Here is a 13,209-nt window from a genome sequence, read left to right as displayed (position 1 = left end):
AGGAAAATGTGCTTGCCCCAAACGCCACTGGCAGTTTCGTTTTATCGTATTTTGGTAGTGTCAGCATTTGAACTGGGCCCTGTGCTTCTTTAGCCTGCTGCTCTGCCCCTTAAGCCATGCTTCCAGTCCTGCTTTCTGCTGATTATTTAGGCAATGGAATCTCTTTTCTATGCAGGCTGACATCCTGTGGATCTCAGCCTCCTGACTTCTCCAGGAGGCCAGGAGATGTGCCTGCTCCCCAGGGCTCAGAAAGCAGGGAACGCTTGGGCAAGTCCTCTGTGCGGGCAGTGCCCATGTGTTCTCACCTGAAAAAGGGTAAACACTAACACCTCTTTGCCTTGACACCTGGCACCGCGAGGGTGCTGGAACTTTGTCTAAAGGAACAAAATGATGAGACTTCTTAAGATAAACGGGGACTGAGAGCTTAGGATGGGCTGGCTGGGTCTCTTAACTCAGGATACCAACCGGGTCACTTCTCAGCCTCCAGGCTGCAGGAAGTCTCAGGTCTCTCCACCCCTAGCCTGCCCAAAGGGCCTGCCCCCTGCTAGGCACCAAACAACAATCCCTATTGTCATTATTATTAGTTAGGCGGCAAGGGAGAGGTCAGGAAAGTGGCAATGTGGCAGGCTTGGGGCCTCAGTAGCTGGCAGGGCCCTAACTCTCTGGGACAGGCCTGGCCTGGAAGCTTCTCCAGGGGGGGAATCTAGACTCTCCGTGCCGGTGGCATATGCCTAGAATCCTAACTACTCAGGAGGCTGAGATCTGGGGATCGAGCTTCAAAGCCAGCCTGGGCAGGAAAGTCCCCGTGACTCTTAAGATGTCCAATCATCAAAAAAGCAGCAAGTGGAGCTACGGTACGGTTCAAGAGGTAGAGCACCAATATAAAGCAAAAAGGCTCGGGTAGAGAACAGGCCCTGAATTCAAATCCCGGGATCAGCGCACGTGTACACACACACACACCCCCCTCTATGCTTGGAGACAGGTGCAAAGGCCACCCTTTCCTCGTCCATTCCCAGGGCTCCTCGGTCCAAGCAAGATTCAGGCAGCCCCAAACTCTCTGCTGCGTCGGGCATCCCGAACTTCCCGTCCTTGCGGGGTGGGGGTGGGGGGTGGGGGGTGGGGATAGGGTCAGGCGGCCACTCCACTCGCTCCTCGCAGAGGCCTCGTCCTCGGGGGGAAGGGGGGGGGCCGGGAGGCCGGCAGGTGAGCAGGCCGCGCGCGGCGTCGCGGCCGGGGAACCGCGCGCACCTGCCGCAGGTGCGGAAGGGGGCGGAGCCGTCGCCGGGGTCCCCAGGTGAACCGACCTCCAGCCCTCGGGAGCGAGGTGCGGGGCGGCCGCGGGCCGTGACGTGGCCGCTGAGAGGCGAAGCGAGCCGTGCACGGCGGCCCGGGCGGCTCCGAGCCCCGCGCGGTGCTGCGGCCCCAGGAGAACATTCGAGGCAGCGGCGGCTTTGGAGGCCCGGGGTCCGTTCGGTATTTGAATAGCACAAAGGAACCGCCTTGGTCTGATTGGCCAGCCGCGCGGCCCGGGGGCGGGCGGCGCCTGTCACTCGGGAGGCTCTGAGCCTTCCTATTGGCTGAGCCGGTGTGGGGCGGAGTCCTGCCGCCCGGTTAAATAGCTGGCGCCCGGGCCGGAGGAGGCTCATTGCTTTGGCGCCGTCCGGGGAGCGTGAGCCTGCGGGAGCCGCGCAGCGCATGGTGGCGGCTCCTCGCGGAGCGCAGCCGACCTTCCGATCCGGGCTCCGGCTGCCCCTGCCCGCTGCGTCCCGGAGAACGGCTGGGAGCCGGAGGAACAGCAGCATTCGCAGCATTCGCGGCGGCAGCGGCGGCGGCGGCTGCTGTGCCGCCGCCGTCTCCGCGGGAGCATGGAGTGCGCCCTGGACGCGCAGAGCCTGATCAGCATCTCCCTGCGCAAGATCCACAGCTCGCGGACCCAGCGCGGCGGCATCAAGCTGCACAAGAACCTCCTGGTGTCCTACGTGCTCCGCAACGCGCGCCAGCTCTACCTGAGCGAGCGCTACGCCGAGCTCTACCGGCGCCAGCAGCAGCAGCACCAGCAGCAGCAACCGCCCCACCACCAGCACCAGCCGCTCGCGTACGCGGCGCCCGGCATGCCGGCCAGCGCGGCCGACTTCGGCCCGCTCCAACTTGGAGGTGGCGGGGACGCGGAGGCGCGCGATCCGGTCGCCCGGCACCAGCTGCACCAGCTCCACCAGCTCCATCAGCTCCACCTCCAGCAGCAGCTGCACCAGCACCAGCACCCGGCGCCCAGAAGCTGCGCGGCGGCGGCGGCGGCGGCGGCGGCGGCCGGGGCGCCCGCGGGCGGCGCGGGGGCGCTCTCCGAGCTCCCCGGGTGCGCCGCTGCGCTCCAGCCGCCGCACGGCGCGCCCCATCGCGGGCAGCCCTTGGAGCCGCTGCCGCCGGGTCCCACGCCTCTGCCCCCGTCGCCGCCAGCGCCCGCCGCCGCCGCCGCCGCCGCGCTCTGCCCGCGGGACCCCCGCGCCTCGACCGCCTGCTCCTCGCCCTCCGCGCCCCCGGGGACCGCCTCTCCAGCCACTGCTGCCGCCTCCCCGCCCGCCTCCTCGGCCCCCGCCTCCTCCCCTGGCTTCTACCGGGGCGCGTACCCGGCCCCCTCGGACTTCGGCGTGCACTGCAGCAGCCAGACCACCGTGCTGGACCTGGACACTCACGTGGTGACCACGGTGGAGAACGGCTATTTGCACCAGGACTGCTGCGCCTCCGCCCACTGCCCCTGCTGTGGCCCGGGCGCCCCGGGACCCGGCCTGGCGCCCGCCGCGGGCTGCAAACGCAAGTATTACCCCGGCCCGGAGGAAGAGGACGACGAGGAGGAGGCGGACGCGGGCGATCTAGGGGCCGAGCCCCCCGGGGGCGCCCCGTTCGCCCCCTGCAAACGCGCTCGCTTCGAGGACTTCTGCCCGGACTCGTCCCCGGACGCGTCCAACATCTCAAACTTGATCTCCATCTTTGGCTCGGGCTTCTCCGGGCTGGTGAGCCGACAGCCGGACTCCGCCGAGCAGCAGCAGCCGCCGCCGCTCAACGGGCAGCTGTGCGCCAAGCAGGCGCTCGCCAGCCTCGGCGCCTGGACTCGAGCCATTGTCGCCTTCTAGGGACCCCCGAGGGCACAGGGACTTGGGGCCCCGCGGGGCTGGGGCCAGACAAAAGACTCAGCCAAGGGGGCTGGCGGAGAGAGAAGAACGGGCGCCGGGCCACTCGGGGCTGAGCCGGGGACGAGCCGAGGGGAAGCCGGAGGCTGATGTTTTATAAATTGTAAAATAAAAAAAAAAAGAAATCTAAAAAAATCTTGGACTTTGTTTTTGCAGGGTAGAGGAAGCGCCTGTTTAAGTACGCTTTGTGTTTCTCCCACTCCTCTATTTTCCCCCTTTTCCCCCTTTTTATTGTGGTGATTGCAGTGGTGTTTAGCGCGGAGCCTTGCCACGTGAGGGAGGGCGGCTGCCCGGAGGAGGTGCGGGGAGGCCGGGATGGGAGGGGGGGGCGAGGCCGGGCGCCCGGAGGTGGCGGGGCCGGGGACGCCGGTCGAAGGCAGTTAGTTGTCAGACCCGGGAAGCCCCGCCGCGCGCGCGCGGGGCTCGGGCTCCCCCGGGTCCCCTCGGCGGGGTGGGAAATGGGTCTTGTGAAATCCAGAGGGGGCGGGGAGGTGGGGGGGGAGAAACAAAGGCAAACTCTCTCCGAGCGGGCCGTGTGTGGGTCCCATTTCCTCCCGGGGGCGGCCGCCAAAGTTCTCCAAATGAGAAGGCAGAAATGAAAACACTTCAACTTTGTGTGTGTGTGTGTGTGTGTGTGTGTGTGCGTGTGCGTGTGCGCGCGTGTGTGTTTTTCCTTTCCTCCTTCCCGGGGCGGACGTCTTGGGCCCCTCCCCAGCCCGCCCCTGCGGCTCCCTCCTCCGCCCTCCTCCCGGGCGCGCGGGGAGGGGGGTGAGGGAGAGGAGAGGGCTGGGGGCCACCCGGCACCCCGACCCTCCCGGCCGCTGTTTGGGGTGGGGGGGGGGAGGAAAGAGTGGGAGGGGGGGCGAGCCCCGTGGACTACATTTCCCATCATGCCCAGCACTGCGGTCCTCGCTAAACAAAAAAGGAAGTCGATTCCTCCACCTGGATCGGCGGCCGCGGGGGAGGGAGGGGCCGGGGCCGCCTGCGCCCCGCGTCCCCGGCGCGCGGGGCCCCCCCCGCCCCCCCGCTCCGCCGCCCCGGCCCGCGCCCCTCGCCCGCGGCCCCTGAAGCCGGCATTGTTCCGGCCCCCGTCCTGCCGTCGGCTCCTCGGATCCTGTTTGGATTTAAAAGCCTTTTGTTGTTGTTGTTGTTGTTTTAGAGGTGGGGTTCGCCTGCCACCCCACCCCGCCCCACCCCGGGTCCCGCACGTCCGCACACTCCCTCGCAAGTTGCCAGCCCTCCCTCCCTCCCTCCCTCCCAGGCCCGTCCGCCCCCACGTCCGCCGGTGTGGGGTGTGCGTGGGACCGCACACCCCCGGGCCAAACTTCACGTGGTTTGTTTAAATGGACACCCCCCCCCCCCCAAGGCTGGCTGTGGGGCGCGGGGGGTCTCGCTAGACCCCCGGCCCCGAGGCAGCCCCAGGTCTCCCGGGCCGGGATCTGCCCACATCCGCAGGCGGAGGGGGGGACGGGAAGGAGGGCGTTGGGTGAGGACGAGGCGGGTGCCATGCGCCCCCCCCCCGCCTCCGGCCCCCCCCGGAACCGGCCGCCCCGGGAAGCCGCGAGCCTGCGCCCCGTCACCTCGCCGGCCTCTGCGCGGCCGGGGGAGCAGGGCCCGGCCGGCCCCGCGTGCGGGCTCCCGGCGGCCGGGAGGAGGGGGGGGATCGGGGGGCCCCGGGGCCCCCCACAGCCCCCGCCCCGCGCCCGCCGCGTCTCGGGCTGCAACTTGAGGAAGTTTTTTTCCTTTCCTTTTTTTTTTTTTTAAGTTGAGTTTGTTATCACTGCTCCGTGCCACTTGGTGGTGTGCTGACGGCGTCTCCCTCCCTCCCTCCCTCCCTCCCTCCGCCCGCCCTCCGCCGCGGCGGCAGGAAGGCTCGGGGCCGCGCCGCGCGCCCACCACCTCCGTGATGACCTCAGAGCGGGGGAATGTGCCGGGGCCCCGGGGAAGCTCGCCGCTGCCCGCCGGCTCCCAGCCACCTCGGGAGGCGCGGCCCGGCTCCGGCGGCGCCCCGGGAGGCTCGGGGAGGCGGGGCGGAGGGGGGGGCGCGGAGCGGCGGCCGGGCGCCTCGGTGGGGCGCCCCTCGCCGTCTCCCCCGGCCGCTCGCCCGCGCGCCCCTTCCCGGCCACCCCGCCGGACGGACCGCGCCCCTACGCCCGGCCCCCGCCACCACACCCCCCCCCCCCCGCGGCCGCCCGGGGACCCCAGCCCGGACCCCGAGCGCGAGCTTTGGCTGCGAGCCGCCTCCCGGGGCTGCCCGGGTCAACGCACGCCAGGCGAAGTTCTCGGGTGCGCCCTGCAGAACTCGGGGGGGCCCCGATGCGGGCGGCGGGGAGGGCGCCGGGAAGGGGGAGTCGGTCCCCACGCACGCCCGGGGCCCCCACGGGAAGAGCCGGGGTGCCGGGAAGGGGGCCGCGCGGCTCCACACGCCCCCCCCCCCCCCCCCCGCTCCCCGGGCTCGGCCGAGGCCGTGGCGGTTGGCAGCCGGGCTGGGGACTCGATCGCTGGCAGTGGCCACAGCGCCCCCTGGCGCCGCCCGGGGCACGGGGCCGCGGCCACCGTGGGGGGGGGGCGGCGGTGGGCGGGGCGCGCGCGAGGGGCGGGGCCTGGGGTGGGCGGGGCGCGCGCGAGGGGCGGGGCCTGGGGTGGGCGGGGCGCGCGCGAGGGGGCGGGGCGGCGGCTCAGCTCCGCTCACCCGGGGACCGCGGGGCGGCTCTGCGCAGCCCCGGCCCGAGCCCGGACCCCGGGCCGCCGCCTCCCCGTCGCGTCCGCGCGGCGTGGGGCACGTGGCCGGCGCCTTTGTTGGGGAGCGCCGAGCTGGGCCCCGGCCCGAGGGTCGTGGGGACCCCCACGGTGACGGGGATGGGAGACAGAGAGCTCTGGGGACCCCCCCCTCCCCATGGCCCCCTAGCCTCTCATCTCAGGACCTGGGGTCTTCACACCAAGGGTTAATGTCTCCAGCATGCTGAACAAGCTACTGGTGATCTGCAAGGCCCATGAAAACACCCCACCAGAACGAGGGGTTCACAGCCGGTGCGGCCTCCGGGGGCACAGCCTCCTCTCCCCCTTTCAGAGAGCACTGCGGCTGAGAGGAGGGGCGGGGTGCCCCCCCCCATGTGGGTGAGGTGCTCCCGAGGCCAGTGGGGGTAGGCAGGCAGGCAGGCAGGCGGTGAGTCTAGCCAGATCTGCAGACCAGCCTGCTTGGAAGCTTGGCATTGGAAGAGTGGGGCCCCAGGGAGTGATGGGGGCGGCCCTGAGCTCGCCCCGGACTCGCCTGTGCCCCGCTGTCAGCCAGGCCTGGGACTTGGGGTGACTGCTGAGCAGGGCACCGAGGCCAGGGCTTGTGTGTGTGTGCACATGTGTTAGACAAAGAGCACCAGCACACGTGTGGCCATGTATGTGCCACTGGCACGGGGTGTGCACGTCAGGAGCCGTGTGTTACCGTCATGCCGACCCGTTCGCTGGAGACATATGTACCAAGTGCAACCTGACCAGCAAATCCCAAACACCGCCAGCGTCTCGCCAGGGTGACTGCTTTCCCAGCCATCTTCGGAAGTAGATGCTGTTTGCATCACGTTTTGGGCCTGAACCCAACTGTCGGGAAGGGTGGCTCCGTGGTAAAGCACCTTCCTAATAAGCATGAGGCCCTGAGTTCAAACCCCAGTATGGTGGGCAGCCTGGACATGCTGGAACTCTGATCGGTGTAGGACGATTTGTCCCCTTGCGTGCGGGTGGGGAAATGTCCTGATGTTGTTGATATGGTCATAGTGAGAGTTTCTCACCGAGTCTGGAACTGGGGCATCGGACTTGGTCATGCCCTCAACATCTGCACGGTCCCCCTCAGTGGCTTATGCTCTTAAGTTCCAGGAATAATAGCTGGTGAGACACAGGGCCGGCCCTAGCCAGCCCTATTCATTCCTGTGTCCGTTAAGACAATCTGGTAAGAGACGGCAGCTTAACTGTTGGGGTGAAAGGTGGGATTTCATAGCTCACGGCCTTGAACTTGTGTGCTCAGCAGGGATGTATCTGGTCTCAAGTACAGCTGGATCCAGGCGCAAACCTCCCAGATGCCCTCTGACCCCGGTGACTTGCATTTCCCACTCTGCTATTGTGGACTGGCTTTTCATTACCGACAACAGCTCCAACCTCCCACCCCACAGCTTTGTACGGAACTGGGGCTGTTCTACTCCCCTTGTTGCTAACTGGGGATAGGTTTTTGTTTTTAATTTTTACTTTTTGCAGGTCCTGGAACCTGAACTCGGGGCCTGGGTGCTGTCCCTGGCTCAAGGTTAGCTCTCGACCACTGGAGCCACAAAACCACTTCCTGCTTCTTTTTTTTTTTTTAGTAGTTTTAACTGCGATCCTCAGATCTCAGCCTCCTTACTAGTTAGGATGACAGGCGTGAGCCTCCAGAGCCCAACTCTAGGAATACTTTTTAGGAAAGGAGCCAGGTGTGGTGGTGCACACCTGCGATCTCAGCTCCTTGGAGTTGGAGGCAGGAGATGCACAAATCGTAGCCAGCCCAGCAAAGTTAGTGAGACTCGGTATAAATAAATAAAGAAGCAAGCAAACAAACGGGATGTAGTGGCTCCTGCCTGTGATCCTAGCTACTCAGGAGGCTGAGATCTGAGGAACAAAATCATCCCAGGGAGGAAAATACGCAACTCAGGTCTCTAATTAACCACCAAAAATAAGTAAATAAATGAAAGCTGGAAGTGGAGCTATGGTTCAAGTGGTAGAGCACTAGCCTGGAACAAAAAAGCTGAGGGACAGCGCCCAGACCCTGACTTGAAGACCCAGGACTGGCCAGATGCCTGTGGCTCACGCCTGTCATCCTAGCTACTCAGGAGGCTGAGGTCTGAGGATCGCAGTTCAAAGCCAGCCTGGGCCTTGAGGGCCCCTGGGGTATAGGGAGCTTGATGCATTTATATGTTCAGAATTTAAAAAAAAAAATAAAATAAAAGACTGGATTAGCTGGGCACTGGTGGCTCATGCCCTTCATCCCCGCTACTCAGGAGGCTGAGATCTGAGGATCCTGTTTGAAACCAGCCTGGGCAGGAAAGTCCTTGAGACTCTTATCTCCAATTAATTACCAGAAAACAAGAAGCACCGCTGCGGCTCAAGTGGCAGAGCGCTAGCCTTGAGCTGAATTGCTCAGGGACAGCGTTCAGGCCCTGAATACTGGCACCGAAAACAATGTGGCCAGGAGATTACAGATGATTAATTTTATCCTTCATGAATGTCTGTATTTTGCAGATTTTTCTACAATCAGCTAGTTGGATGTTTGCAAGGAAAATGAGCCCTGGGTGAGACTCAGACAGGTCCCCTGCCTTTCCTCCCCCCACCCCCTCTTCCCTTCTCCTGCCCCACCACTTCTAGCAACCCCCCCCCCACACACACACTCTTTGATGTCATTGTTTACTTGTGTCCAGGGTTCGGGGAACCCAGACCCTGGCACACATTGGGGCTGGGCTACACCCCCACCCTGCCCTCCGAGAGACTAAAGTGCATGCTTGAGCCAGGCTGAGCTCGATGGAGAGGCTCAGATGTGACCCTTGAGAGCCTGGCACCCTGGGTTTGACCCCCCAAACCTTAAAAAAAAGAGAGAATCCAGCCAGGCGCTGGTGGCTCACACCTGTATGTCATCCTAGCAACTCAGGAGGCTAAGATCTGAGGATCATGGTTCAAAGCCAGCCTGGGCAGGAAAGCCTGTAAGACTCATCACCAAATGATCAGAAAACCAGAAGCGGCGCTGTGGCTCAAAGTGGTAGAGTGCTAGCCTTGAGCAAAAGAGCTCAGGGACAGCGCCCAGACTCTGAGTTCAAGCCTCACAACTGACGAGAAAGAGAGACAGACAGACAGAGACAGGGACAGAGAGAGAGCACGCACACGCAAGCGAGCCCCACAAGGGCATGGTGGAGAAAGCCTGGCCACCCCAGCAGGCCGTACACCACCTGTCAGCAGGGCAGAACAGTTTGCTCAGAGCTGCTGCTCACCTGTGAGGGGGGCCGAGGCTGGGCAGCCTGCGGGGCACACTGAGGAGAGGCAGCGCCCCGAACGAAGAGGGCAGACCAGGCACCAAGACCAAGCTCAGCCTGGGAGTCAGCCGGGCCCTTGGGGGAGTTGCTTCCCTGACAGACTCAAGTCCCTCCTCCGCAAGCTGGAGGGAGAAGTCAAGCCTAGACCAAGCCGACAGCAGCCCCGAGGCCCCGTGTCCAGTCAGAGTCAGGAGCGTGCAGGGGCTGCGTCAGACTCCGCATTGAACACATTCATTCATTCATTCATTCATTCATCAGGTGCTGGTGGTTGAGATCTGAAGATTACAGTTCCTCTCAAAGCCAGCCAGGGCAGAACAGTCTGGGAGACTCCCATTTGCAATTAACCAGCAAAATGCCAGGCTGGAGACGTGGCTGATGTGGTTGAGCACTGGCTATGAACAAGAAAGAGTTAGAGGCCATGGGTTCAAATGGTACTGGTGTATGTATGTGTGTGTGTGCGTACACATGTGCATGGAGGAGGAAGAGGAGGAAGAAGAAAATCAAGAAACAATCAGAAAAAAAATGTTACGTGACAACGAACTCAGAGCTGGAGAAGACTGGAGGGGAGCGGGGCCCGGCACACTGGAATGGAGACCAGGACCAGCCTACTGTATTAGTCAGTGTAAGACAGGCTGCGCTGCGGAAACAAATGAACCCTCCAAGACGTAACATGGGAAGATTTTATTTCTTGGCCAACTAAGACCACCGTGGAGGCCGCGTCCGTGTGGGGCCCTCCCGCCACCCTCTCGGCTCCGGCGGCCTCGCTCCCAGCCCGCGGGCAGCGTTTGTCTCCCACCTCTGCTGCGCCCTAAGGGGGACCAGGAGGGCGAGGACCAGGCCTGGCGAGGAGGCCAGAGAACCCCTCGAGGGGGGCAGGGCTGCAGGCAGAGGGAACCGCCAGGCAGGTGAGCCGGGGAGCTGCCCGGGCAGAGGGCGAAGCGGGGGAGCGGCCTGAGAGGGGCCAGGAAGGAAGGAAGGCGGCTGGGGGGGTGGGGGCGGGGAAGGAAGGCGGGCGGGGAGCCCCGTGCCGGAGTCCAAGATCCCGGCGCATCCGGCACGCTGGATCCAAGCCCGGCTTTGGCCCTGGGGGTCTAGAATGAGCTCCGGACATTGCTCAGGCTCAGGGCTGGGTGGTTCGGGCGGGATCCAGGAAGGGACCTGGAGCAGGGCTGGGCGCCCGGCAGGCGCTCCAGAAATCCTGAGCCTTCGGGGCGGGGCGGGAAGCTCCTTCCTCCCGCTCAGGTCAGGGCACGGGGCGGGGCCAGGCCCGGGAGGGGGCGGGGCCAGACGCGGGAGGGGGCGGGGCCAGGGCCGGGAGGAAGCGGAACAAAGGGCGGGCCAGGCCCGGGCGGAGGCGGGGCCAGACGCGGGAGGGGGCGGGGCCAGGGCCGGGAGGAAGCGGAACAAAGGCGGGCCAGGCCCGGGCGGAGGCGGGGCCAGACGCGGGAGGGGCGGGGCCCGGCCCGGGCGGAGGCGGGGCCAGGCCTGGGGAGGCGGGGCCAGGGCCGGGCGGGGTCAGCTAGGGCCGGGCCAGCGCAGACACAACCCCCAGCTGCCCGGACCAGTTTTCCCGGTTGTGCCAGGCTGGCTCGGGGTCTGGCGCGGTCTGACACCTCCTTCCTAGGGACGCCCTGCGGAGAGGGGGAGGGGGGGCCAGCCAGGCGACGCGGGGCTCCCTCAGGCCCTCAACAGCCGATGAGTGTGACTTCCGGAGGCTCGGGGGTCACGTCCCCCTGGACGCCAGGCCCAAGCCGGGGCTCTGCTCACAGGCTGAGTGCATCCTGGGTCTGGCGCTCTCTAGGAAACAGCCCATTGCTCTTGCTTCTCTCTGTACTGGAGCTTGAACTCGGAAGCTCAGGCTTGCCAGGCAGGTACTCTACCTCTTGAGGAACAAACACCTCCAGCCATTTTTGCTTTCATTATTGTGGTAATAATAGCAATAGTAGTAGTATTGAATGGGTACTCCTATTTATACTCAGGTCGGTGTGAGCCATGGATGAGCCTCCCTCCTTTTTATATTTTCTGGGTAGCTGTCCAGGCGGGGATGGGAAGTGGGGCGGAAGGGCCAATGGACCTTTAGCGTGGGCACAGCTGGAACCTGTGGTTCACATGACGTCATGCGGGCTCACTGGCTGGCTCTTGGCACTTCCGGTCTCTCCTTCCCGTCTTCTTAGGTTTCCTGGGGCATGAACAACTGACAGGCCCGGGCCCCGGGGAATATTGCACAAGGCCCCACATTCAAACCCCATGCTTGGGGCGGGGGATATGGCCTAGTGGCAAGAGTGCTTGCCTCGTATACATGAGGCCCTGAGTTCGATTCCTCAGCACCACGTATACAGAAAAGGCCAGAGGTGGCGCTGTGGCTCAAGTGGTAGAGTGCTAGCCTTGAGCAAAAAAGAAGCCAGGGACAGTGCTCAGGCCCTGAGTTCACGGCCCAGGACTGGCCAAAAAAAAAAAAGAGAAAAAGAAATCAAACCCCATGCTTGGAGTTCAGCGCTGCACAGTTGCCATCTGAAAGCTGATAAACAGTTAACCTTTGAATTTGCTTTATTTTGGCGTTGTTCTTCCTAGTACTGAAGTTTGAACTCAGCTCCTTGAGCTTGCTCCACTTGCTCCCTTGGCTGGCACTCCATTTAAATCACTCCTCCAGCCCTGTTTTGTGCTAATTACTTTGGAGATGGAGTCTATAAGAATTTCCTCCCTGGGCTGGCTTTGAACAGCAAACCTTAGAGCTCAGCCTCCTGTGCAGCTGAGCCACTGGCTACCGGGACCCAGCTAAGTGCTTGTCTTTTCCGGCCAGCTCGGGGTACCCTAACCTTCAGGACAAGCCACGAAATAGGAGTTGTATCACTTAGGCTCTTCACATTCTGCACATGAGTTAAATGCCCTGGTGTTTGTATTTAAAACTGGCAGGGCATAATGTCAAGATGAACGGTAAAATTCATGTCATTTAAAACTTCATTTTCATGACTCAGGATGGCATTAGGGAGAAAGTTTAAAACAACTTGACAAGAGACTGTGGATGCATCATTTTTTTCTTGCTTTTTTGGGCAAGGGACTCTGCGTTTCTACTCCACGCGGGGCCCCTCTGACGGCCCCGTCCAGACCACTGGGACCCTCAGGGCAGAAGGGGACTCTTCCCAGCAGCTCCAACGGGAAGTATAGGTGGGACACTCATTGGCTCAACTTGGGTCACATGCTCATCCCTGAGCCAATCACAAAGGATGGGAAGGCCAGGGGCCCCCTGATTGGCAGAGTCAGGGGACGTGACCATCCCTCACCCAGGGAGCCGGTCAGCCCCGCTTCAGCTCCCCCTGCGCCCCAAACTAACTGTGCCTCAGCTACACCTGCACCGGAGCAGGAAAACACAACCTGGGCAGAAGGAAGCCACTCACACCCCCTCCCGGGTCTCCTCTGGGGTTCTCCTCCCCGCCCTCGGACACGCCCTGGGCCCTGGCCTGGCTTGGGTACTGACATCTCAGAGCCCTGACAGCCGCCGCCTGGGCAGGGCCCAACCAGAATGTCTGCCGCTGCTTCCGCAGCTCCTCCTGCCTGCCCCTGGCCTAGACCATGCAGCTGCCCTCCCGGTGTGCGCCAGCCGCCTCCTGGCAGGACCTCGCACTGCCGTGGCTCTGGAGGGAATATCCTCGCAGGCTTTTCCCACAGTTAACCCCTTTCCCCCTGGAGTCTGCAGTCACCTGTCGGCTGGACTCTCAGTCGCACCCCCCCCCCCGCCCCGTCTCTGGCTGTGTAAGGTCCGCCCGTGTTCCTTCCCTGTCTCTTCCTCTCGTGGGCTTCCTCTGCGGACCCTGCAGCGCTGAGAGTTGGGAGTCGCTCCCTGTGGGGCAGGCAGGCCCTAGGCTTGCTGGGCGGGCTCCAGCCCTGACCGCAGGCCACCTGTCCTGGCAGGCGACACCTCTGGGCCACCAAGAGCAGGGCAGCCCCCACTCGGCCTCCCTGAGCGGTGCCTGGCCACGTGGGGTCACCCC

The 13,209-nt window shown here is 63.9% G+C and overlaps 1 protein-coding gene across 1 annotated transcript; it reads left to right on the top strand.

Annotated features, from left to right (window-relative positions):
* Positions 1–1,660: 1,660 nt before the first annotated feature.
* On the top strand, positions 1,661–3,559 carry Ier5l (immediate early response 5 like). The gene has a single exon (XM_048344558.1). The coding sequence runs from the start codon at positions 1,866–1,868 to the stop codon at positions 3,126–3,128; it is 1,263 nt and encodes a 420-aa protein (XP_048200515.1). The 5' UTR covers positions 1,661–1,865; the 3' UTR covers positions 3,129–3,559.
* Positions 3,560–13,209: the final 9,650 nt, after the last annotated feature.

This window comes from Perognathus longimembris, chromosome 1 (assembly GCF_023159225.1).
Source record: "Perognathus longimembris pacificus isolate PPM17 chromosome 1, ASM2315922v1, whole genome shotgun sequence".
Lineage (NCBI taxonomy): Eukaryota > Metazoa > Chordata > Mammalia > Rodentia > Heteromyidae > Perognathus > Perognathus longimembris.
Note: the sequence above shows the minus strand (reverse complement) of the source record. Positions and strands in the feature narration are given on the sequence as shown.

What these genes read in the sequence shown, in the direction of transcription:
- Ier5l (XM_048344558.1), top strand. Translation starts at nt 1,866, where the DNA reads ATGGAGTGCGCCCTGGACGCGCAGAGCCTGATCAGCATCTCCCTGCGC.